At 39.8% G+C, this 27,315-nt stretch overlaps 1 protein-coding gene across 6 annotated transcripts in view; it reads right to left on the reverse strand.

Annotated features, from left to right (window-relative positions):
- Positions 1-26,397, reverse strand: part of SNTG2 (syntrophin gamma 2) — a 236,248-nt gene extending 209,851 nt beyond the window's left edge. For 5 of the 6 annotated variants that reach the window (XM_074538152.1, XM_074538153.1, XM_074538154.1 and 2 more), the window contains exon 1: positions 25,718-26,397. In XM_074538152.1, the coding sequence (XP_074394253.1) occupies positions 25,718-25,789 (72 nt within the window). In that variant the 5' untranslated portion in view covers positions 25,790-26,397. The remainder of the gene's footprint in view (positions 1-25,717) is intronic. The other variant, XM_074538155.1, reaches the window with a different exon arrangement.
- Positions 26,398-27,315: the final 918 nt, after the last annotated feature.

A 27,315-nucleotide genomic window follows, 5' to 3' on the forward strand; every position in this document is an offset into this window, starting at 1 on the left:
ACTCCTGCAATGATACGAGGATGTAGTTGGCCAGGGATATTTTCAACAAGCAGTGTTAAAGGAGAAGTAACTGATCGTGAAATAGAAGAAACTCCTTGCAAATTACCTTAAATCATCTATAATTGTATTGAAATTGGGATTATATGACTAAGACAGAAAATAATGAAGTGTCCTAATTGTGCCTAAAGACATTTAAATAGAAATTGTATGTAGAGCTTGTATAAATGTCACTTTATCAGATGTTATAATTTTCATCAAAATTACTCTTTTAATTGTCTTACTTCCCCTGCTCCCCACAGAAGTGCCGCTCCCAAATGACTATGTGAATATCAACCATTCTTATTTCACTTCATGAATAATAAAGTTAATCCATGGATATACATTTAATCATTTAGAACTAGTTGAATTCTAAGATGTGTATTATGGAAAGAAAATGGCTCCCAGGAAACACAGTTTAAAAACATGCCCTGCTTCTTTCAACAGCCTTCAGCACAAGCAATTACCCAGCAACTCACTGGGGAAAGAAGACAAATAGAAAAAGTTTGGAACATTCTTGCTTCAGTTGCCTAAAAAGTTATTTCTTCCTAAGAAATTATTTTCACTTATCAACCTTTGTCTCTTTATGTAGTTGCTACCTAACTGTGTTAGTATTACTTGCAAGTATTCTCCAAATAACTACAAAACATAAGCACACAACCATCCCTTATACTTCTGATTTTGTGTTAGCTACAGCATAGTACCTATGTTAAGAAGTCTCTCTAAAGACACTGAGCCATCTTTAATTGTTTATGTAGAGTTTTTACTAAAATACTTTGAAGCTAGACAGCAACTCTTTGATCTTTAAAAGCTTAAGTGAGAGACTCAAGTGTATATCCTCAAACTTACAGTTAATCTGAATTAAGACTCAAAATGAGGGACTGATTCACTTTTCAAATTAATCAGACATCTTAAGATGACAGTGGCTAACTGATTAGTGCCCAAAATATGTCATTCTTATAGAGAAATAAATCCTAAGAAACATTTATCCTGTAAATATTTTTTATTGGTAACATTCTGATATGAAGACCACACTCAATGAGCAATTCACTCATAGACAAGCAGTTTCAATTCTTCTTGGAGTCAACAGGCACTGTACTTAACAATTCACATGACAGAGAGATACTTTCAGTTTTGCTCTCAGAGCACAGCTAAAAGAAGGCAGTATTTCAAAATTACATCACTGCATTTCACATCAATGTAGAAAACTCCACAATAACTGAAGAGTGAAATGTAATACTAGGTGGGTTTTTTTTTTTTTTTTGCATAATGGTGATTTGATTTTCTCTACAGTCTTTCCAAAAGGGGAGATTTTTGTTCACTTCTTTCCCCTTTCACTTCCATAAGTATGTCCAACTGTACTCCCAGCACAAACATACAGATACACACACCTTTTTAAAGTGATTAAATCAGATAGATCTAGGTTTGAAGAAAGATGAAAAGAATACTAATACAGTAATTCCTGATATTTCAGTAACATCACAAAACACTCTTCCTTTAAAAGGACAACACACTTAGAACAGCTGTTCTAGTCTAGTTAAAATTATGCTTGATAGTCTCAAAAAAGGACACAGAGACACCTGGATTTACAAAGAGACTGTGGTTAAGCCTGAAAAAAATCCACAACTTAGTACAAGAAAGGGGAGCCTAAAAGCATCCTGCTGTGACTCAACTCTTTATGGTTGTGGACCCCGCAGTCTCTAATCAGTATAAGAAGGAGACAAATATGTTAGACTGTGCCAGGCAGCTGCAAACCAAGCCCCCACACCCACCCAGCCATCCAGCTGAAAGTGCAGAGATTCTGGCTCTCTTCCAGAGCCCAGAACTTGAGCAAAGTCTCTCTACTCCACCATATGAGAAGATCATGTTTACTGCCTCATACCAAACAACAGAAAAATTAGAAAAACATTAATTTTAATATAGATTCTAGGATCCTGTGATGCTAAAACATAAAAAATTTTTTGGAAGAAGGGAGAGTAGGGGTCTGTGAAACATCCAGCTTAGAATGCTTTTGAGTCTTTCATCTTTGCTTAGCGAAATGTCACAGGACTTCTCTCAGATGCATTTAATAAACCCGCACCTTCTTAACCACATTCCTCACTGTGAGTGAATGCTGCTTGTTCTTACATGCAACATGGGACAGTAATCCTGAAATCCTCAGCTTAGTGTCAGCACAGAGTCAGCAGCTGACACTTATGTGTGCTACTGATGCCTTACATGCTCAGCACTGGCTGTAGTCTTCAGCTTTTAATCATGCCATGACTGCAAAGCCACGCTAATAGAAAGTGGAGCCTTCAAAATGAGATATAACTCCTTAATTTGTCATTTATTGCAAAAGTCCTAAGGAGTTGCTTCAAGTTTTCCTCTGTTATAGCTAGCTTCCTACTTTCTCCTCTTTATTTTAATATTAAAGGCTTATGAGTCTGATAGAGGGAGATGAAATAAACACCCCAATTGATTATTCAACCAAGTTCCATTGACCACAGGAGGTTATGGATGCACGCACAGCACAAAATATAAACTTGTTATATCAATTACACTAAACATTATTCATACTTACACATAACTGATTTCAAAATATTAATAAACTTAAAAGTGAGAACTATATCGCTTCTCCACACAGAATATAATAACTAAGTCATTTACTATCCTGTGAGATGCTTTTGGGACCTCTAGACTGCCAGCTGACAGTCAAGCACTGCAATCACATGGTGTAGCTGTGGCCTCAGATTCAAGATTTCTGGGCTGCATCTGACAGTGGTAAGGAACATCTGTCAATCCAGTGCAAATACAGACGTTCTCTGGATCACAGTCTTAAAAAAGAAGTTTCAAAATAACATAGAAGCATGTACTGCAATCATTGATATTCTTGGTGGGAGAAGAGTTGGTAAGACAATATTGTCACAGATATTACTAGGTTTAAGAATTCATTTTCTGCTAAAAAGAGTGAGATTGTACATTCTAGTGTGGTTTTCAGCTAACTTTGGGCTCCAATGAGAACCAAATACTGCCCTATATTTGCCCTAACCTTTCTCATCTGCATTTTACACCTCACAACCTATTTCATGATGAACCTGTAAATTTTCAATTTTAAGTGTTGAGTTTAGTGTTTAAAGTGTTACTACATATGGAAACAATTTGAAATTACCAAAAGAGATAGGCTATATTATTTTCAAATTTCAAATTACACCAGTTTCCACTATTTAAACCCCCCCATAAGTGTTGCTTTCTTTTGAATTTTGGTCAAGTTTCCTCCAGAACACAGAAAATTTGCAATCAAAAATCACTTCTTCACGGAAATACATAGATTAAATACTCTTTATTTGACTCTCTTATCTCCAACTACTGTTGTTATTTTATCAGACCCTTTACTGGGCAGCACAGACACATTAGGAAGAAAATTCTGGTGGTAGAGATGACAACTATTTTGTAATGTACCATTACAGATTTGAAAGAAGATCAGAATCAATTAATTTCATTTGTTCTTAATGACAGAACAAGAGGCAACACTTCAAGCTGCAGTAGGGTACATTAGCCGCCCTACCAGAGGAAAAAATTACACTCACCAGACCATTAAGCAAACTGCCAAGTGAAGTTACAGACTCATTATCACTTGAAACATGACACCTATCAGAGAAGCCAGAAATAATAAATTTGCCTTGCCAAAATGGTAATGGGTCGTCCATAAATTTCAGAAGAAATACATTCCAAAACTAAAATGGCTTGATTACATTACAAGAATTACTTGTCTGCATCATTTTATTTAGTCGGTAAGAAAGAACATGTGAAGTGCTACAGCAAACAGCCCCTTGAAATATTACTTGACTGGCAGTGTATTTAATGAAGCTTTTTGTTATAAACCTTCACTTCTTTTCTTGCTGTTTCAAAATTCATAACTTTGCATAACATAATGCAGTTTTGGGCAGAAAAATAAAATCCCTTCCATTTTTTGCATGTATTTTCTGTACCTTCTGTCACCTGCTGTACACCTGCTTGTCATTTATCCCACTCTACATCTTATGTGAGGAAAACCATCAGATATGGGACTACACACAGCCTCGAGCAGCCACTGTGGCAGTGGCAGGGGCCTGGCAGTCACAGGCAGCTCTGCACAGAGGGCACCACTCAGTGTCCAGGAGCTGCTCCCGAGGGGGCAGTGAGCTGGCACAAAGGGCGTTTGGGCACCAGACTCTCCTTGAGAACCACGCAAAGGGGCCAGACAAGGCCAAGCCAGGAAGCCCAAACAAGTTGTGAGGAAAGCTGGTGCCAGTTTGGGTCAGTCTGCGGTAAGGGGTGTCAGGCTGGGCTGAAATGGGCCCCCGAGCTTTACTTAAGCAGGGAGGCTGCAGCCCAGTGATGTTCCCAGAGTTCAGACAGTCGACCTCCACCATCAAAATGCATTGGTTCTGGTTTTGAAGGCACAAGGCTTTGTGAAATGACATGCTATTCATTTAGATATTACATTCTGGTTTGTTTCTCAGCTTTAAATCAAGTTTTATTTACCATGGCCAGGTACTTGAGAAAATTCAACCATTTCAGTAGAGGTAGGGTAACCTCTGTCAGCATGGACAGCTCTTACTGTACAGAGACGGGCCATGCTTAAAATGAGCATCTCTGCAGATGTCTGCCACACTGGCAGGAGGCTTCCTGCCAGCTTTAGTGACTTAAGTGAGTGACACAGAAGTCAAAAAGTGAGAACTGTGAAAACATTAATTCACTAGCATGCATACATTAACTCAGAGTAAATGAAATTAGCAAGGACAGTAAAAAGCACTGCAGCAGTGACAAACACCACACTTCCTGATTTGCAAGCACTGTCTTTGAACAGGTTTCCACAGCTTAGGAGAGGGAAAATGAGGCCTAATATTTAACCCTAACACTCAAAAATTTTCTTACAGACATCTCAAGCTACACATTAAATAGCTTTCACGGACAAAACATCAAAAAACATGCACTGAGGATTCAACAAGAGTCCTCTTTCAAACAGAAAAGTCATTGTCAGGCTGACAAAGAATTGATCTTGGTCCAGAAGGTCATGCACTTCACTTTCAAGGATAGCCCAGAATAACATTTTGTAAAGACCATGAAAAGGAAATACGTCAAAAATTAAAAGATAGAATCTTGAGCATAGAAAAATGCTAGCTGTGAAATATCAACTAAAGTTAAAATGATTGACAATTTAGCAAGGTTCTTTTTTCTTCTTAGATATTAAAGTTAATTAAAATTGGTGAAGTCATCAAGTCATTTGTGGCTTATCCTAAATGTAATATAATCTCATCTGAAAAGCATGAAATTGCTCTGCCTATATCTATTACTTCAATTCTTGGTAACTATTATAGTCATTCAATAATCCAATTACTAAAAATTACATTGCAGAAGTAGGTCTATGCAATAGCCAAAATAGAAGAGAGTTGTGACATTGTCTGCACAACATTAATTGACCAAAATAAACTTATTAGGTAAAACAAACTGAAGAAAGCGAAGCTTGTTTTGACTTCCCACAATACGTATGTTTGAAAGTCTTCCAGCAGAACACTCCATGAAAATATGTACATTTTCAAATGCAAGAGTCAAAATGCATATTGAATCTAGAATATAATATTAACATTTGCTTTCAATGTAGTTTGAAAGGTGCTGTTTGACATCAGTAAATACGCAATCTTGGATGTTGATCAAACAAACATCCTAATATAACAAGAACAGCATACTCGTCCATGTAAAGCTCCATTTTCTGGTGCCTGATACAAAAGTGTTTCGTCTAATCCTCATAAGTATGGAGCCACTAAGATTCAAGATTTGCATGCAAGGAAAAAGTTCCCAGAAGAAGGGATATTTAATAAATAATGGTATTCATCATCTACTTCCACTGGTTTAAAATCTGTTTTCAGTTCAGAGCTTTTTAACACAAATAAATATTTATCTTAACTTTATAAACACAAGGAATAGTTTACTTTGGCTGGAGTCTTGCCAAGATGTCTGATAAAAATCTAGCATTTCAGTGTCAGCTCCGGAATCAAAGCCAAAACCACACACATTAAGGGAGAAAAGATGATATAATCTGAAGAGCTCAAGGTTGCAAAAGGTTTGACTGAAAGAGTGAATGGAGAGTAAATCAAAACTGTTTCATTGTCCAAACATTTCCAATCAAAATTTTAAATGTAAATTTAAACTCCACTAAACTAGATAGTGAAAATTTGCAATATGAGCTCACCTCACAAAGAGTGAGTTTAGAAAAATCATTAGCTGTTATGCAAAGTTAGAGAAATGCTAAATGGGTAAGACCCAACATTTGTATTTATCCTGTTTTACACTCCAGTTTATGACGATGCAACATTCAAATGAGCAGGTCACTAAGCCAGATGGAAACCTACTGTCACTGATGTTCACAGCCAGCTGGGTTTTGTGCTCTGATGGCTCTCATCTACAACTAGAATCAATACAACCCAGTGTCCCCACCCAAAGCTACACAGCACTATCTTTCTTCATGATACAGAAAAACATACTAGAATTATCCTAAAAAAGTTAAGACCATTCCCAATTTCCTTCTTGTATTCCCTTCTTTCCACTTGTATTTACAGAAGAGAAACACTTTACAGAACACTGAAAACAGTACTGTGAAAAAAAAAAGCATGGGGGGTAATTTTGCAGATCATTGGAACATAATGATCACACAAATAACTTTTCAGTACATATTTCACTATATGTAACTAACGAGTTTTGTAAAATCCATATCCAATAAAAGAAAACCTCTAAACAAGGAAAGCATGAATTATCATTAAAACAATTATTTATCTTCCTTTTTGAAATTATGAAAAAACTAAGGCAAAAATCTGAAGCTTTTTAACAATTAACTTTTCAGAAGTTGTTGATATTGTTTTCTTCTATTGGTCTGGACTAAACAGCCCATAAAAAATACCTGTTCCCATACATTTCTTTAAGGTGTTTAGCTTTAATATGTATCACAAGTGAAATCTCTGTTTCATGGAACATGAAAGCATATTCTCTGAAATTCTTCCTAAGTGCAAAGCACAGTCTGGCTCTTGAAATTTCCAGAGCTACCCAGAAGTAGTGTGAACAAGAAAAAAAAAAGAATATACAGACTCATGCACAAGGTAAAATAAGACATCATCCCAATTCTGACGGATTAATTATAAAAGTTCATACTGATTTATAAATTGTGCATCCTCACTGAAGTTAACACATCCCACAGAAATTGCACTTGTATGAATGAGATGCAGTGGATCTAAAGTTACTGTCATAAAAGTGTAACAACTTATGTGGAGTGAAAATTTTAAAAAGAAACAATTAAGCTACAGTGCTAATACAAGTAGTGAAATAACTGCAGATGTGATTTATTTGAATTTCTACATGGAATTTCATACAGAAACGAGATCTGTTTGCTGTTTTATTGTTTGAGACAAATAAAATATTTTAGTTATGTCTAGAAAATGATGACAGCTACAGCTGTGGAAGAAAAAAAAGTTTTACTAAAAATAAATAGCATGTTTCACTTTTTCATTTTTTTCTGATATATTGAAGCAAAGTGAAAATTTTTTGAGGGGAGCAATCTCTGCATGCATCCAGCACTGCAATAAACATACCAAGCTTTACAACTTTGACAAAGTTGGGGGTTTTTCTTCTTTTCTCCGCAAAACAATATCCCCTTAATTTTGCTTGGTACGCTTCCTTCTTTTTATACCTCTACATGTTTTAGTTAGTTAGTATTTCGTCCTTTTAAATACATATAATTTTTCTCCATGGTTAAAAACCAGGTCTCCTGATTCTCTATCCTGGTTGAGATTCCGATTTCTATTCAGGCAGATCATGACCTATTATAATGAAAATCCCTAACAGCACAACACATTTTTATCAGCTACTCTTCATTTAGTTTCAGTTACTTTTTTAAAAGCTCTAATATTTAGTAATTAAAAACTGCAACAGGAAAGCTAAGTTTGAATTTGAAATGTAGCTGTGTCTGACCCAGTAATACATGCCCAGGATTTTGCCTGTTTTAAATTGGTCATTTGCCATCATTTACCAACAACACCAAGCTGTGTGGTGCAGTCAGCAAGCCGGAGAGAAGTGATGTCATCCAGACAGACTTGAGAGGTGGGCCCATGCAGACCTCATGAAGTTCACAAAGGCCAAGTTCAACAAGGTCCAGCTCCTAGACTGGGGCAATCCCAAGCAAAAATACAGGCTGGGTGAAGAATGTACCTGAGCCTTGAGGAGAAGACTTGGGGGTGTTTGTTGAAGAGAAGGTCAGTGTGAGCCATCCATGTGTTCTTGCAGCCCAGAAATCAAAGCAATCCTGGGCTGCATCCAAAGGAGCATGGCCAACAGCTCAAAGAAGGGAATTCTGCCCTTCTGTTCTGCTGGTGAGACCCCACCTGGAGTGTTGCATCCAGTTCTTGGGTGTCCAACAAAGGACATAGACCTGCTAAAGTGAGTCCAGGAGAGAATCATGAATATGAGCATTGGGCTCCCCACAGAAGACTCTGGGGAAACCTGAGAGCAGCTCGTCCTAAACCTACTCCCTAAAAGGGTCCTATAAGAAAGACAGACTATTGAGAAGGGCTAGCATGTGTTGGGGTTTAGGATTTTTCCATTTTTTTCTTTCTCTTAGGGAATTTTCTCCCTTTTTGTTGCTAAGAAACAATAAAATCTGGTACTTAAGAGAGATAAAAGAAAGGGGAGTAGTCCAGCTGGCTTTACCATCCTAGCAGAGGGACATTCTCCTGGGAAGGGCAGAGATATAGGGAGACTTGGGCTGGGGGAAGGGGCTGGGCGCAGCTCCCAGCCCTCTCTCACTGTCAGCTTTGGAGGAGGATGGCTGAGTTGCTCTTACTGGGCTGGAATTCCCTGCCACCACCAGAGCCCAGGTCTGTCCTGCTTCTTCTGCCATGGGGGAGCTTTTGGTCATGAGAGCAGCCCCTCAACTGGGACCTTATTAACACCCGAGCTCACTAAAAAAGGGACATTAACCATCGGCTGGGGTGCCTCAGGGGGAACCCCGAGACTTCGAGTCCTTTCCCCTTCAAGAGAGCCTCTTCCTGTCCTGTTCAGGTACTGGACTGCCACTATTCCGCCCCCCCCCCATGCCTCTGCTACTAATCTCAAGGTTTTTTTCCGAGACCAGCTCCTGCTACAGCTCTGGAGGCTCTGATACATCTTGTCTATCACTCCAGGATTTTCCATATCCCTTCTGTTCCAGCTTGACACTTCTGAGGCTCCTATTGCTATCCAGAGGGCCACCAGGATCAGCTGCCCCAGGGGTTTGTAAAGGAAGTCCCTTCTCCGCCCATTTCTGCCCGCTGCGCCTGCCATTATCAAGTGGGGAGAGACGGCCCAAACTCACGCCACAGCGCCCCCTGCAGGTGCGGGGGAATCACCGCACTGCCCTGCCCGGCCGGGAGCCAGCAGCGCCCCTGCTGGCAGTGCCCGGAACTGCACCGAATGGGAAAGCGCCTGTGGCTGAGAGAGGGGCTGTGGCTGGGACTCTGGTTCTGCCTGTTGTTCCTGCTCTTGTTGCTGTCTTTTGTTTGCCTTGTTATACATACTAGTAGAGAACTGCTATTCCTTTTCCCATATCTTTGCCTGAAAGCCTCTTAATTTCAAAGTTATAATAATTCAGAGGGAAGGGGGTCATATTCTCCATTCCAAAGGAGGTTCCTTCCTTCCTAGGCAGACACCTGTCTTTCAAATGAGAACAGCATGATAGGACAAGAGAGAATGTATCACTGTCACATTTTCTGAAAAATCCCTTCACCCAGAATTTTTCTCTGAGAAGCCTCAGAAAAGGGAAACAATTATTATCTCATTTGATTCTCCTGTGTTTTGCTTGTCTGGAATGTGTCTAGACATTGTTTACCACAGATGATTCTTTCGTTGGATTTCTGGTGTGTTTTGACTCAATGGCCAATCAGTGCCAAGCTGTGTCGGGACTTTGGAGAGAGTCATGAGTTCTCATTATTATCTTGTTAGCCTTCTGTTAGTACCCTTTCTGTAGTCTTTAGTACAGTTTAGTATAGCATTCTTTAATATAATATAGTATCATAAAATAATAAATTAGCCTTCTGAGAACATGGAGTCAGATTCATCATTCCTTCCTCTGTCTGGGGGCAACGGAAATACAATAAGAATGGACTTGAAGTGGAAGACAGTAGATTTAGATTACTTATTAGGAAAAAATTCTTCACTATGAGGGCGATGAGAGCTTGCTCAGAGAAGCTGTGGATGTCCTGTTCCTGGAAGTGTTGAAGGCAAGGCTTCCACACCATTTTATGATTCTATGATATGAAAATAAAATCCATTACTGAATGCTGGAAGTTTCACGCATTTAATATATCAATTGTTGCAGAAAGGCATTATACATGTCCTATTAAAGAAAGAAGAAATCAGAAGTATAACATTACCTTTCAGAAGTCTCCTAAAAATACTTTCTCTGTCTCACTGCTATATATCCACTAAGTTAAATCTTCCTGTTAGAAAACACAATATTCCTAGCTGTTGTTTAGTAACACAGTGTATCATGGCCATTTTACCATGTGGCTTTCCTGTACTTTGTCCTCCTTAGATCTCCTTCTGCCTTAATTAATTTTATATTCGGCATCTTCAAAGGAACAAGAGCTTTAATGTGACCTTTCTTTTTTTCCCTTGAAAGAATTCAGACATTATTATACTAATTAGTACATTATCTTAAAAGAAAGTAAGTACTGGATACCGATTCTGTAATTCCATCCAGGTTATCTTACTTACATTTCACTTCTTGAAGTACCACAGAGAGGCATCGGGTCCTGGTATCAAACTACCCACTGCAGGGACCCCTGGAGATATCTAGTGCAGCCTTCTGCTCAAAGCAGGGTCTGCTGTAAGAAGTAGACCCACAACCACTACCTCCTGACTCCAGATATTTAAGTCATGGCACCTATCCAGATCATAATGTACCTGTATCCTTGATATAAGAATACTACAGTAGACAGTTTCAAAAGCCATACTAAAGTACAGGTAAACAAAATCTGCTACTCTCTCCTTGTACACAAATCCCATCATTTTATTACAAAAGGCAACCAGGTTGGTCAGCCATGATCTACCCTTGCAAAGTCCACACTGACTGTTCATAATCACCTTCCTCTTCATACACTGTTGGAGAGTTTTTGTGCAGACGTGGCTTGAGGAAAGAGGCCATGATCATATACAGCTGGTTAAGCAGTAAAAAGCAGCTGTAAGCAGTAAGTTCTCTGCCTTTTTCCTTATGAGAAAAACAACAACACTGCATCCTTGAGCAAATAACAAGAAAAACACGGTGAAAAACATGGTGCCCTTGAATGTAGTCAACAGCAGGATGTAAAAACAAGTATTTACCTCAACAAGAAAACCACAAGTATTTTGAGAATTTAGCCACAAAGGAGGGGTTGACATGTAATCTGTAGCCAATGATGAGCTTAGCTTTTGCAATATGTATGAGCTTAATTAACACTACTATAAAAGTATGTAAGCTGGATCAATAAATTTGAGACCAATGATCATCAATAGGATGTGCTCGTCTCCCTTCACTTCCATCAATACACTCATGAAATCTCTGTCACATTCTAAAAGTATCCAACTCCACAATATTGTGAGAACCCAAGCTGAGGCTGCCAGCCTGCATTTCCTCATATCTAACCAAAGTCTGTTATTAAGATTGGTGCAAGGTATGCCTTTTTCTGTTTATCCAGAATCTCCCCTAAAGCCTATGATCTTAAAAAGATGATAGAAAGTGGCCTTGCAAGGACATCACTCAGTAGTCTCAGCACTCCTGGATGCAGCTATATCAGGTCCCATGGAGCTCTCGCAAGGCAACTGTATTTTGATCCTCATCCACTGCTGGCAGTTCTTCGTTTCAGACTGCCCTAAAAATCAGAGGCCTGGGACACCTGATAGCTGAAGACTGAGAAAAAGAAGGGACCAAGCAGAACCATAGAATCATTTAGGCTTGAAAAGACCTTTAAGATCAAGTCCAGCCATAAACCTAACACTGCCAAGTCCACCACTAAACCATGTCTGTGAGTGCCACGTGCGCATGTCTTTTAAATAACTTCAGAGATGGTGACTTCTCCAGGCAGCCTGTTCCAGTGCTTGACAACCCTTTCAGTGAAAAACATTTTCCTACTAGCCAATGTAAACTTCCCCATGTAGAACCTGAGGCCATTTCCTCTCACACTAATTTAAGGCCTATTTATCTCATTACAAACTATCTCAGCTTTGTGTCAGCTTTCACCTGCCCTATTGAGCAACAGTTCCACATTTCCCTTGTTCAGCACTTAAATACTAATAGAGTGATGGAAGCTCTTCAGGTTGCCCTCAGTGTCCCTCACAAATCTTAACTCCATCTGAGCTTTGATTAACCTGATGCCATTCCCACACAGCCATGCAATATTTATAAATTCCTCCTTTGCAGTCCACCTCTGCTGATTTTTGCATCAAAGCACAGCCATGAGATTTACAAAGTTTCTATCCTGCCAATTCTATTTGACATCTTAATTATTGTGACAGATATTGTTGCTCATGGAGGAGGTCTCTTCATGAGGTTTCTAGTCTGTCACTCCACTCTGGCTGGAGAGATGGTTGAACCTAATTACCTACAAATTTCATCGTGAAATAAAGTAATCTCACACAGATAGGTTAAATCACAGCAAGACAGAATGTAATTACTGTGTTTATTAGTATGAAGTTACACTAAAATTTTACATCCCTTAGATCCAGAAGTTTCCTTGATCAAGAAGATAAATGCTACGGCCAAATCTTGACTTAACATACACTAAAACAATGTCTGCAACTGAGGCTTCCTTTATTCTCTGTCATAAAAGAACTCTGATAGTCAAAATACTCTGAATAAGAATAGAGACAATTAAGAACATCATAATCCTCAAAGTTGTAGTCTTTGCCAGATTTTCTCCTTAAAGTAATAGATACTAAGTGGTAAGACACACTTCAGAAAGATGGCATTCATCTGTTTGTGCTTCTTCATCTTCTTCTTTTTAGAAATAATTTTTAGAATTACAATTGGAATGCATAAAGAACACCTTCACCATGAAACTGCAAAGGAACAGATGGTTCAAATAACTTTGTTCATCTTTAAGGATGGAGATCCAATGAAATCTAAACCTGAACCTTGGATCTGGGAATTGTGATACCTAACACATCACCCAGATATTTTGGAAATCTTCCTTTCAAGAAGCAGAGGCTCCCACCTTTAACTGACAGTTTTTAGGTCCAGCCTAGAAAATCAGAACAACCTAAAGTACACAGACACGTATATATGGTTGTAAGTAGCTTAATATTATGGCATATCAACCCTGAAATGTTCCTGATTCCTGAATCACAAATTTCCACTTTAGTGCAGAAGGAATAGCAATTTAAGTAAAATTATTCTTCCATAGAAAGACAAAATAAATGCAATAGCAATTAATAATTCTGCTCTTACATATGCCAAGCAAACAACTGGTAGATCTGTGGACCTGGTTGTTGTGTATAGCTCTAAATACTCCTTGTAGAGCAAGCTACACAGAAATCACACAAGTAGCTTTAACTCAAACATTTAAACTGGTTATCACAGTTTGGTTTGAAAGACAGGTGTCTGCTAAGGAATGCAAGAGCCTCCCTTTTAAAGAAAAATGTAGCCCACTTCCCTCTGAATCATTATAATTTTGAAACTAAGGGGCTCTCAGACAAAGATATGATAATAGGAATAACAGATCATTACTGTTATGAGTGTATAATAAAGCAAACAAACAACAACAGCTACGGCACTAACACCAAAGAGAGCCTGGAGCCCAGTGACAGCCGCGCTCTCGGCCGCAGTGCTTTCCCCTCTGCTGCAGTTCTGGGCACGGCCAGCAGGGGTGCTGCTGGCTCCCTGTGGGCGGGGCAGGTGCAGTGACTCCTCCGCGGCTGCAGGGGGTACTGTGTTGCGGGCTCGGGGAGCGCGTGGCAATGGCGGCTTGGCCGAGATGGGAAGGGATGCAAGAGAGGCTTTGCCTCACAAATCCTCGGGGCTGCTGATCCCAGTCCCCCAGCAAGAACATCAGAAGCAGCAAGCTGGGACAGCAGGACGTCTCAGCAGGCAGGGGGTATGGGGCTACAGTGCAGCGAAAGCTCAGAGCAGTGCCAAAACAACAGTAGGGGCAGGGCAGCAGCAGCCTGGCTCCCAGCAGGGCAGGGAGAGGCGAGCTCAGGATCCCGGGCACCCGAGCAGATGGGGACAGGTCCCTGCTTCAGTCAGGTGGGTGTTCATAAGGTTCCAGTTCAGTGGCTGCTCTCACGAGCAGAGGCTCCCCCCACAGCAGAAGAAGCAGCTCTGGGCTCGCCTCTGGCAGCAACAATGAATTCCCTTGCCCAAGCAGCAGCTCCAACCATTCTCCTCAGAAGCTGAGACAGAGCCAGCCATCAGCTGCCCTAGCTCTGGCTTTTATCAGCCCAGTTCTCTGGGTATCTCTGCCTCTCAGAGGGAAATTCCCAGATAAGAGTGAGAGAAGTGCAACATTTTAACTGTTATGATCAAACGCATTTTAGTGCTTGCCACTCTGCCATGGTCATTTCATGTACTCTTACTGACTACATCTTGGTAGTGTAGGCAGTAGTAATTCCCACCCACAGAAGGGTACCATATAAATGGATTATTATTCTGCTTATACAGCAGTTACTCAACATCCAACAAAACTCCCAGATCCCAAAGCAGGACTAGACCTTTAAGTCATAGGTTACCCTATACCACCAGTGGAAAAGTTGGAAACTATTAAATATTGAAAAACTAAGGCAAGGTGTTATGTTTCAATTAACTGAACAAGTCATAAAAAGTATCTGCAGAACTCATTAGTAAAAGCACCTTAATTTCACATAAGAACATGAATTAATTCCACAAGATATCTGATCTGTAAATATTAAGCAAGCTGATGAAAGACTATTTAGACTGCAATGTATAACTAGTGTACCTATTTTTTTATTCTGTGCAATAATGTTCAAGATGACAAATTTCCATTATATTTAAGCAAGAAAATACTTTTCAGTATTTCTTGCAGATTATATATAGAGAACACAGAGTACCACTTTGATTATTTTTCAAGTCACATCCAATTAAATGTAAGATAATTAGTTCTCAGCGAGCAGAAGCCCTCCTAATGAAACATCAACATCACAAGTAAAACCCAAGATTATAGCCAGACTAGTCAGTTACAGAGAAATATTATTCTTAGACCTAAATTATGTTTCCTTATCTTTCATTTTGGAGAATGTTTTGATTATTTAATTTAAATGGAAAAGATCCGTTCTCCATAGGACAAGAGATTTTCAATTTATATTGATAATACTCTCTTAGCTGGCCTCTATTTACCAAAGTTTCACAGAAATCCTTAAAAAATAATTCTACTCTGCAAAACAATCTGCTTTTTACCAACTATAAATTCCATTGAAATAGGAATTTATAGAATGTCATTATGTTAATCTCACACCTCAGTGCCATAAACTGTGGCAATAGGTTGGTGGATTTGTTTTAGTTTTATTTCTTGGTTCTGCTTAGTATGCTGGGCTAAGCCTTAATTTTTTTAAGGTAGAATAATCTGCCTTGCGAAAATACATTTTTATAGTTCTCCCAGCAGACAACACTAACACTAATTGCTTAAAATTATACATGAAGCACTCTCTGTACTTCATTGTGGCACTTGGCAATGAATCACATATTGGACTAATAGAGGGGAAATTTTATAAATTTTAAAAGATGAAGGCTTCATTTTATGCTATAAATTGATGAAACAAGAAATTTTTACAAAACAGAATTAGGTTGAGCATGGTCGGATTAAAATGACACTGGCATTATGAGAATTAAGAGAATCAACTCAAGCAGGTTTACTACATTTAGGTATTTTTTGTTATGAAAACTTCAGCCAGTTGACACTGAGTTAAGCTCAGCAACATTCATAAAAGTCTGTCAAACTGCTAAAAGATGTAAAAAAGAAACAGAGACAGCAGAGATGTAAGTATAGACTTTCTCTATTACATGAAAATACAAATAATCCATTAAAATCCTAGACCTCCCTGAGGTCTAGGCAACACATGTCTGCCTACTCACCCCTTTCACATCCATTCACTTTTTATAACTACCCTATAATGTTTCTGCTTGTAGGAAAAAAACCTCCTCTGTTCATTTTTTTCATTAACAGAATGGAGGACGAATGGAGGACCTACAAGAATATATGTTCAGTTAATGAGAAAGTCTGATTTATTTTTATTAGATCTACAGCAAAGATTTTGAAGAAAGAGCACAAACTAGTGAAGTATAGAATTAGAGGAGTAAATAAGCACAATAGCACATAAGCAGGATTTGTCACAATAGACTAAAAATAGAAAATATGATAAAAAAAATCCCTATATAAAGTCAGCTTGTCAGCTGTGGTTGGTTTGGGTTTTTTCCTTACAGTTCATAAAATATTACACATTTTTTTCCTCTTTCCTGATGCTTGAAAGGAATATTCTTGAAGATTTAGTCACAGATGGGTCCAACTGTTACAAGACTGCCCTCAGGAAGAATTACAAATCTAATTTTTGTTTTCTTATTCAAAAGGTTTAATTACAGGTAGTAAAAGTATGAAGAATGAAGGATTCCTTCAAGGTGCAATTTTTATTATCTGACTCTCTGCCACAAATAACAGAGAGCTTCTTGGGATTATGCATACAAATCAGATTTAAACTATTTCAGGGTAAACTGAACCACTAGGTTGATTGGTATCATTTTAAAGATGAGAAGACACAGTCCTAAGCTACCAGAGGAGATTTAGGTTGGACATTAGGAAGAAGCTTTTCAGAGAAAGGGTGATTGGGCATTGCAATGGGCTGCCCAGGAAGGTGGTGCAGTCACCATCCCTGAAAGTGTTTAAGAAAAGACTGGGTGTGGCACTCAGTGCCATGGTCTACTTCACAAGGTCACGTTGGGTCACAGCCTTCCTGATCTCAAAGGTCTTTTCCAACCTAGTTAATTCTGTGATTTTGTGATTTTGACAACTCAGACTTCATACTTTCTTCCTGGGCCATCTTCCTAAACCATTTACCTTTGGGAATATCAACCTATGTCAAAGCCAAATATGCTTAAAGCAGGCAGCTTTTTTATTGGATTAAGCAACTTTTCTGAATAAAATGTTGCTTTTCAAAGTCCTTTGAGAGCAACATATTCTGCTACATCCCCAACTTTGATTATTTAAACAGAGTTGTGACAATGCCATGCTTTTGTTAATGTCCTGTTTAACAAAAAAACTACAGCTGTTAAAACTTCTGAATGTCTAATTTCAAGGAAAAAACTCATTTTTTGTAAATGGAAGGTACACTGACTAGATTTAAGTCTCAGCTTCTGAAACTTTATAAGTAGAAAGTTTTGTATCAAATTTTATTTGATTGGGAGTAAAGATGTGTAACTCTAACCAGTGAATAAATTAGCCCATATAGAGTTTCTGCTATCCTTCTCCTGATACTATGGAAATGACCCTATGGAACGAAGTGGTAAATCAGCCTTAAAGTAATGTCAGTCAATGATTTCATCTACAGTACATTTCAGTAATTGTCCAATGTAAAATGAGTGTGAAGTTTATGTCGTAAATATATGAAAGAAATTGGATGTTTGTGTAGAGTTAGATTCAGTGAGCTGAAGTATATCAATTGACTACAGGTTATCTGAAGACTGAGAAGGTTTTTGTTTAATGTTTGATAACCTTGGAGGACATACAACTTCTATAGATCATAAGAATAAAAAATTCTTGCCTTATAAATTGTAAATGGTACTACCATAACACATACTTCTGTGATTATCAGTCACAGAAGAAGAAAAAGTATCATATAGTTAGCCCATGCAGTCTTTGTCAGAGAATAATGTCTTTTTTACCCCTCTACTTTTCAGATATTATGAATACAGACACATATACCTATGCACACATGTTCCACTAGAATCAAAGATTCCTTTAATGATCACAAAATCCTGTAAAACAGGCTTGGAGATTTTAGAACAGTAGAGTTACCCTTCAAAGCACACTAGGAAGTCTAATCCTTTTATGTAGTGCATTTTTTCCCTTATTATTCAAAAAAGAGCATTCTGTTTAGCACACCCAGCATATGAACCATATGATGCACCAGATGCCTTAGTAAATAATTCATCTCTTAATGAAAGTACAATAAATAGTTGCATAAAACTGTGTGACGATGCAACTGAAAACTACCCTTTCAAAACCAGAAAAAGAGGAGATTTTATAAAGAGCAATAGCTATATCACAAAACAATACTGTCAGACTGAACTGGAAACATATGCTTAATTATGCTTCAACTGCATTCTGGAAATGAGCACACAGCCCAGATTACTGCATATCCTTATATTGCTGCTCCATCAGGGCTCATGAAGGGTGGCAGAAGAATGTCTAAATGCTGCATTTACAATGCCTAAGACAGCAGGATAGGTGGAGAAAGAGAGGAAAAGACGCATGACATAAGATTGTAATGCCTGCTTGAAGTGAGCATTTTACTGGTAAAGAAGACACTGGCATTTTATTAACACAACAACATCTATGAGTAATTCCTAAAGCCTTTCTAAAATTGTGACTTAATACTGTTAAGATAGGATTTGTATGGAAAGACGTGCCTGTGAATTTCCTTGCAGTATCTATGTCATAGCTGCAGCCAGTGAAACAAATGAAAAATCTCTTTCCCTGTTGATTTAACAGGCTTGCTGGAGAGGAAGATGGCAACACACTCGTGACAAACAGCTTTCAAATACGCATGTGTCCTCATGCTATCCCATATGAGATCAATTCTTCTGACACTTTCCTCCAATAAACTTACTATTTGCACATATACCTAGATGAAAAACACAGCCTCTATAGAGGAAACAAAATAATAGTCCTCACTATCTCACATTTTGTTTAGCACTGTTTTGAATGTGTATTTTTGTTCTTCTCTTTTTCATGTTACATATTGTAACATGATGTATCCATGTTCATGGCAATCCTAAACATACTAGTCCTTAGTTAGACAAGTAGCAGCAGCCAATAAGTTAAATGAATGAGATTTCTCCAAAGTCTACATCTGTTACTAGATGGAAGAGGATAGTGCATGATATAATGAGAGGAAAAAAGAAATCTAATTGAGATACAAAAGAAAACTTTGAAAAACACTCTCTGCATAATATATGGGGAAGGTTTTGTCAGGTACTCACAAAGTAAAGTAAATTCACAATGTAAAGTACTAAAAGACAATTTCCTCAATCCAAATTCACAAAGAAAACCCCAAAGCCAACTCAAAACCTTAACTGAAATCTCTTTCCTTCAGTTTTTCCACTGATAAAAGTAGGAACAATAATGCTTACCCACTTCACAGAGTGCTTTGAAACTTATCATATTACTATTTACATTTTCTCTGGTGTACAGATAGATATTAACATCAGTGAGTAAGAACCAGTGTAGAAATGCTGTGCGTATGCACATGCATGCACAGTGTAGCCAACACACTGGTTTTTTTTACTGGCTGGGTGAGAACAGACCACCACAAAACAGGCTGAGCCACTCTGAGCCCCATTTCAACTCATTCCATTGTAGTCAGGCCTCCTGCAAAACATGGGTATAAACAAGAATTCCCAACAAAAGGTAAAATCAACAAACCAGAAAAATCATCAAGAGCTGATGATACAGATCTGACACCAAAACGTTTTGATTCCAGACCTGTGTAAGACTGCTTCTGTGGTCCTCAAAAAATCAATTAAGCCTGTCTGCTGCACCTCACTGTAACTACTGCTTTCAATCAAGGAAGTGCTATGGAATTCAGCCACTCAGACTCTGGGAAGTCACTGTGCTTACAGTGAGGATGCTAAGCAGCCATGAAAAAAAGCTACTCCAGATGCACTCTGGGCAGCAAATTGCATTACACAGAATTTGCCTGTTTAAGGAAAACTTTTCTCCGTAGCTTTTAATCATCTGGTGACTAAAAATTCTTAGATAAGCTCTGCAAAGGTAAAAATCACAAAACAACAGTCATGAAACAGTCATTCAAGTTTGGCATGGTGGAGGAAAGCATTGTAAGGGTAATGATTTTAGAGCACGAGCGTGTACAATGCCTCTTTAAACACAGTACAAAAACCCTTGATGTTTTGCATTGATTTTTCTGCCCACAATTTCTCTAAATATGAGAAGTGCATTTTGTCCCTACAACAATCTGAACTTCACATGGAGATGATAAATGAGATAATATTGATTAGATTGTGCTAAAGGGTTCCAGCTCTTCAAGGTTATATCCTTTAGAGAGTTTGTAAATCTCATTATAGAAATCTGCCTGTTGATACACATAAATAAAGAGTGGCAGAAGGGTTCCAGTATGACAGCTCTCACTGGAGTCACGCTGTTCTTCAGACAGAAAGTTCAGACAAGCAGGTACAGAAGAGCTCAATAGAGTAGAATCAGCTTCCCTTTTTCAAAGAAAACAGACCAATAAAATTTAGATCAGAATTGCTGTAAGAGTATTACTGACAAAGAGTGTCTGTAGTGAAATGCAATCATGGGCCTCAGTTGGCTTTAACTGTCAGCTTCATCTGTAATGTGAAGGATGAGTAAGTCCACTAAATTGTTCCAACTAGCTTTACATGCAGGTCTTATAGTAGATGAATCTTAACTTCAAGAGAAAGTCAGCAAGAGTGTTTTCTTCCTTTTAGTGGTGAAAAAAATAAAAAAAAATGTCAAGGAGCACACCAAAAAGAAAGTGCAATAATCTGCTAAATTCCCCTGGAGTTCTGCATTCACTTTCAACTAAAGGAGGACAAGAAGAGGCACTTAAAACTGGCCATCTGATTTTTAAAAACTTCAGATTTCTCCCTGAGATGTGGCAGGAGAGAGGGTGCAGGTAGGTATGTGTGAGGTGTGGGGAAGAGTATATACTGAAAAGAAGCAGGGGTCCTTCTGTCCTGATGGGCAGGAGTCAGCAGTGCACGATGCCAGCCACAAATGCTGACAGTATTAGCCACAACAAAGAGCAATCCATGTAATCATTTCCCTTTACTTGGCACTCATTACACTGCACCCGGTTTGGGCGCTACAACACAAGCAACACTGACAAATGAGAGCGAGTCCCATTCAAAGCCTACTGAAATGGGCCAGGGGCTGAAGCACTTCCCCTGTGACAAGTGGCTGAGTAAGCCGGGCCTGCTTGAACCTAAGGAAGTAAGGGCTTCGAGGGAGGAGCTAACAGCACATCCCCAGCTCACCAGGAAAACAACCCAGCAGGGAGCTGCTTGCACAGAGAGGCTGAGCAGTTCCATCCTTGGAGGTTTTGAAGATGCACTGGGAAAAGCCCTGAGCAACCCAATCTGAATTCCACATAGTCACTGCCTTCAGGGGAAGGTTACACCTGTGGACCTCCCAAGGTCCTTTTCAACCTGAATGAATCTGATTTGTGTTGCTGTCTCCATTATTGTGATGCAACTGACAAGCAATAATACGAGTCAGTTTTGCAGGAACATGGTCATGCTCTGTTCCTTTCTGCTGACCTCTACTACCATTTCTATTCTAAGCAGTCTCTGAACCCTCAAGTGAAAGTGATTCTATTTATATTCATCTCATAAAACGTTTAAAACATCAGAAAAAAACCCTAACTACAATATGAAATACAGATCTGAGGTGTAAAAGGAATATCAATGCTCTTCTTTTTCTGAGCGGCAGGCAGGCACAAGTCTTATTTCCATTAAGATCTTAAAGCCAGAAGCTTAAATATGGGTTTTTTATCACTTTGATAAGTGTTTTCAGGAAGATATGTACAGGTAAAAGCCATATTCAGATTTAGTTTGTGAAAGCAAGAAAGCCAAGTGAAGGAAAATGAAATGTTTGATCACTCTGATATTTAGTAACTGTTTGGTAAAGTCTTTAATAGAATATTGAAACTATTAATTTCACAGATTTTTTTTTTTTGAAAAAACATCTTCCCAAATAAGTGGCAAGACAAAAAACTTTACAATAGAAATTAATTATTAGGCTTCACACAACAGAGTACACAGACACCTCCTTCCTGTCATGAAGTTCCACCATCTGTTATTTTGTGTTTGCCATCCCCAAATGAGAAGACAAATTCTGTTCACTGTGCAGCAATAGTTTCTGAAATTAGCTTTTGACAAGCAAGGAATTTTAATGGAAAATGAGTATCTGTGAGAAAAAGCTTCAATTAGTAAGTATATCCTATTGATTTGTATTGTAGCATAGGAGGATCTTGGAAACAATCTTGAAATCCATGCCAAGTTATCAGTACTGATAACTTCTCATAAAAATCAGAGAAAAATTGAAGCTTCTGACAGTAACATACAGTATGACTGAATGGATCCCAAACTTACTAAAATACTGGTATGGAATAAAGTAGTGGTCATCTATTTTACAAAACCGTCAAGATTAACTGCTGACCCTGAAAAGACAAGGAGAAGACAAGACACAGAGGCTTGTGGTAACATGACACCTAGTGTTCACTTTCAGGAAGCTTCAGTATTGGTGGGTGCCAAATGCTGAAAAAACATTAATGCCCCAGGACCTCCTTCCAATAAAAAGGCAGATACTTATACTAGCATCTCTAAACAAGGGCCTAAATACATAGACACAGTGAAAACTGAGAGGAGGAAAGGAAAATCTGCCTGTGCTGCAGTTGCCCTTCCTACTGAGTAGACAATTTGGGTAACTGCAGAGAAGAGTGCTATCCAAACAAGTTTTATGTTGCTGGCTTTTTTCTTTGGGTTTCTGCTGCAAAAAGAAACAGTCTACCTATTGATCTTTTTCTGGTTGTATATGGAAGCTAATAGAAAACTGGATCTACTACATATAATATGCCCAAGTTTAAGAGAATAGTGCCTTATAAAAAAAATAAACAACAAAAAAGGTCTATTTCTACATAGCAATGAACTGTACATTTATTTCTTCTTTTCAAAATCGTGGTGTATCAACAGTACAAGTGCCTCTTACATTATCATTCCCTTCCAAGCTTCTAGCAATGCAATGAAAACCACAGTAACTAATGCATACTAGATCAATGGGACCATAAAATCCATGTAAGAACATGGCACAAGCACTCTAACATAGTAACAATTACTAAGAGATATGACCCCTTGAGTATTTCCAAGGGCAAAGGGTGAAAAGGATTATATGAGAAATTTGAACCAAAAGTGTTCACTGCAGATAGAGGAAACATATATATATATACTGATTTTTGAAATCAGATGAATAAGAATCCATGTCTGATACTGACTGAAACAGGTGTTTCATTACACTGAGATTGGCAAAACTTTAAAGACAAGGTCTGACCGAAACTTCAGTTCTACAGAACTAAACATAAACAACTGCACTTCTAGAAATTAATAGATACATTGATATGGATACAGATAGATACATGAATGCAAAACAAATTAGTATTGTATTACAGATCTAGAATTGTCTTTAAAAGCATGCTGAGTTATTTTCCAGGGGGTGGGATTTAACTGCTATCCTTCTGAGGAGGAAAAAAAACCACAAAGACAACCTATCTATCTTTTAGTATCAATATTGTCTAGCTACCAGAATCCCGAACAATTAATTTGACTCAGCAAGCAATATTTAGTAAACAGTAACTACTGTTATTATATCTTATTTCTGAGAAAAATGTGCACACAGTCAATACACAGGCATTAAAATACACATTTTTCTTTTAACAAGGTAAACAGGTCTAGATTCCAATACTGCTAAATAACTTTAGAAGATGCAAGTCAAGCACTTGTCACACTGTGAATTATAAATCAAGTTCTTATTTTTCAATACATTTTGAGCATGATTTTCTTCAGAAGTTTAGTATGTGGCATATCTGGGGAGCCAAGCAATTATGAACTTACCTAAATAAATATCTGCCATAAGATGTGCCTATTTAACTTGAGTCTAAATGGCTTTTTTGCTAAGACTATTTATTAATTCCTTCTTTCAATCATATACCTATATCAGAAATAGCCAGGAAAGTGAGGTTAAATTTGTCTGTTGGAAACAGACAGCTTGCCAAAGCCTTCAACACTGTTTCTCATTTAGGGTCAAGGTAAATTATGCAGTCAAAAGCCTTTGGTTCCTATTGCTCTTGTCTAAGAGGTCAGCTCACCATTCATGAAGTGCCTAATTTGGTCCCAGGCAGAAACCCCATGAGTAACAGCAGAAATGGCATGTCCTATTGGTCTTAAACATACACATTTGACACAAGTACAAGAATACCAGTCATAAATTGCACCTAATGATAGTGATTATCCCTCACCTTAACCACTGAAATATCCTGAACTGCCATACAACCTACTCAGCTACTAACATTTTAGATAATTGCTGCACAGATTATTTTTGCAGTTCCTGAACAGGTCTTACAAATTAAGAACTGTGAAACAACTGCAAAAGACAGAAGATTCCACAGTAGGCTTAATTCCATTATTTCTTTTTGAATTATAGAAATTCTAAAAGCTTAAAGGTTAAAATTAGGCATCTCCACACACACAGTAAAAGACAGATGCAAATACAGGCTTCAAGAGCTTCTCAGACAAGACAGCAGTTTGTTTCTGCAGATTTATGTGCAACTGTCAGACCTGCTTATGACGACAGGTATCCTCTACCCTTTTCTTCTACACTTGAATTTCCAAATATTACTTTCATTTTTATGATTACAAAAGCATGAAGTAGTTACAAATTCACTATGAGGGAGAACGTGTCTCTAAGTCAGCTTTCATGCAGCTGAGGCACCTTCTAAACAACACTCTGGATAAAACATCAGGAAGATAAATCCAGTTTTTCCTTTAAAAATTGCAAGGTTGTGGTCACCGAAACAGATCAAAGGATAGGGCCAGAAAAAAAAAAGTTTATTTTAGCATGGGTACATATTTTATATAAATACAATGAGTAATTTTGTAGCTGGCGATCGAAAACAATTGCAATGACGCTTCAACAAAACAACTTTACATGCCAAGAAGAGCGGCGTGTTAAACCACAGAGTCTGTAATGATTTTAAAAGGTCCGCAGGGCAGACCTACTACATTTTATATAAACCAGGACAGCGGAGAACCGCCGTCAGAGGGCATCATTCATGAATGATTTGCCAAATACGCTGCCGTGAAGTAGCAAGTTATTTTCTAACTCCCTCACGGGCGTCTCCTAAAAGTGCATGAGGTGCTCAATACATCCAAGTAGCTGACCTGTGTGTGTGTGGGGGGTTTGTTGTTTTGGGGTTTGTTTTGGTTTTTTTTTTTTTTTTTTTTTTTTTTATTGATCGCAGGCTTACAGCTGGGTTTCAAACTGAGTGATTCAGCTCTGTCCCCGGGAAACTCGACCCTCACGCTGCAGCCTGTCACGATGCGCTGAACATAGCCACCAGCATCAACCGGGACACGTCCCGCCCGGCCGCGCTCGGGCCCGGTGCCGCCCGGCTGCGTGGAGGCGGCATGGCATGGGTCGTCCCTCCCGGGGAGCAGCCGCCCCGTCCCTGCGACAGCCCCCCGGCAGCCCGAGCCGACCCCGAGCCTGAGCCGAGCCCGCACCGCCCCGCTGCCGTCCCTCCCGCAGGCGCCTCCCTCCCGCCCTCCGGCAGCGCCGCCGGCGGGACCCTGTCCCCCCCGCCGCGGGAGCTGGCACCGGGACGGGCTGAGGGGGAGAGTACTTGCCCAGGTGGGGACGAGGAGGCTGCCGGGCCGCTCGAGCGGTGCTGGAGGAGGCTGCTTCCCCGCCACGCTCATCTCCTCCCATGCAGCTGGCGTAGTCCTCTCAGTCGGGCGGCTCGGCGGGACGCGGCGCCTCCGGCACCGACTCCCAAGCGCACGCCCCTCCCGGCAGCGCCGGCGTCCCGGCTCGGCGGAGCAGGCTGGCTCCGCGGGGCAGGCTGGCTCCGAGGGGCAGGCTGGCTCCGCGGGGTTTGCTGGCTCCGCGGGGTTTGCTGGCTCCGAGGGGCAGGCTGGCTCCGCGCTGCCCTCCGCCGCCCGCGGCCGGGCGGGGTGGCACGGGGGCGTTCGCCGAGGGCTCGGAGCCGGGAGGGAAGAGGAAGGTGGCGGCGCGGCGCTGGCTATTTAACTTGGCTCTCGGCCGGGGGAAGGTGCCGCTGCTCCCGCTCCCCTCCCCTCCGCGGCCGCATCCCGACAGCCGAGCTCTGGGTGCTCCTGCGAGCGCTGCCGCTCCTCCCCGACACCGCACGGCTCCGCTCGGCCCGCCCGCGCCGCCCCGCGGGGCAAAGGCGGGCGGGGGCTCCGGCCTCCCGCGCCCCTCGGTGGGGCAGGGGCGCTGCTGCTGCTGGGGAAGGTGCCCGACGTGGGGTGAGGGTGCTGCCGCTCCGAACGCAGCCCCTCTCGCCTTGTAGCGGGCGGCTGCGCCTCGTGTTGGGTCACAAGCGACAGCAGCACATAGCCCTCTCTCTCTGATCTCTGAATCAAAACCAATAGCTTGACATCCCTCGAGTGTTCTTGGTACCCTTGGCATTCCATAACTCCTGGCCAGGAAAAGCCCCCAGTCCTAAAAATTGTCATGAGATTTTTCTTTCCCATGCATCTTTGGCTTTCATCCAATTTCTGACCATCAGTTTTGGGGGAGCTTCTTGCAGTCCAGTGATAGCAGTGTTGAAGCTGATCCTAAGGCAAAAAAGTTCATCCTGGTCCTTATCATACTACTTTATTAGGAGACTATTATTTCAACTCTTAGGGGGAGAGAAGAGAAAGCTTTTAATTTTTCCTATCAGTTGATTTAAAAATATGTGCTCCATGCACATAGCTTTCTGTTTCCTTACCTAAGTGTAATTTGAAAAGGCATGTCTGTTCACTTTTGACACCTCTACCTTTGTCATGCAGAAATAGATAATCAAAGTATGACTGGACTATTGCCTAGATTTATTATAAAGTTACTTTTAGAGTATACTTTTTTTTTTTAGAGTATACTTTTTATAACTTTTAGAGTTGGGGTTTTTCCCCCTGCTAAAGCACATGAGTAAAGCAGGAAAGAAATATGCATTATCTTTCTCTTGGAGGTAAATCCATACAAAATATTGTTGGTCACTGCTATAGTTTACCCTAGAATGAATTCTTCTCTTCCCAGGTTTTCCTGGTCAAAAAATACCCGACATTATCCCTGTTTACCATTTGATCTTTGTACATACCAGAGCCCTGGAGAAGATGGGGAGGGGTGGACAAGAGGGCAGTTTGCCATGGGATTTCATTTGTTCTCCAGTGTTGCACAGGGCCCTCCACCTGTGCCTGAGTTGTTGTATTTACCATGCACA

Source organism: Zonotrichia albicollis, chromosome 3, assembly GCF_047830755.1.
Source record: "Zonotrichia albicollis isolate bZonAlb1 chromosome 3, bZonAlb1.hap1, whole genome shotgun sequence".
Taxonomy (NCBI): Eukaryota; Metazoa; Chordata; class Aves; order Passeriformes; family Passerellidae; genus Zonotrichia; species Zonotrichia albicollis.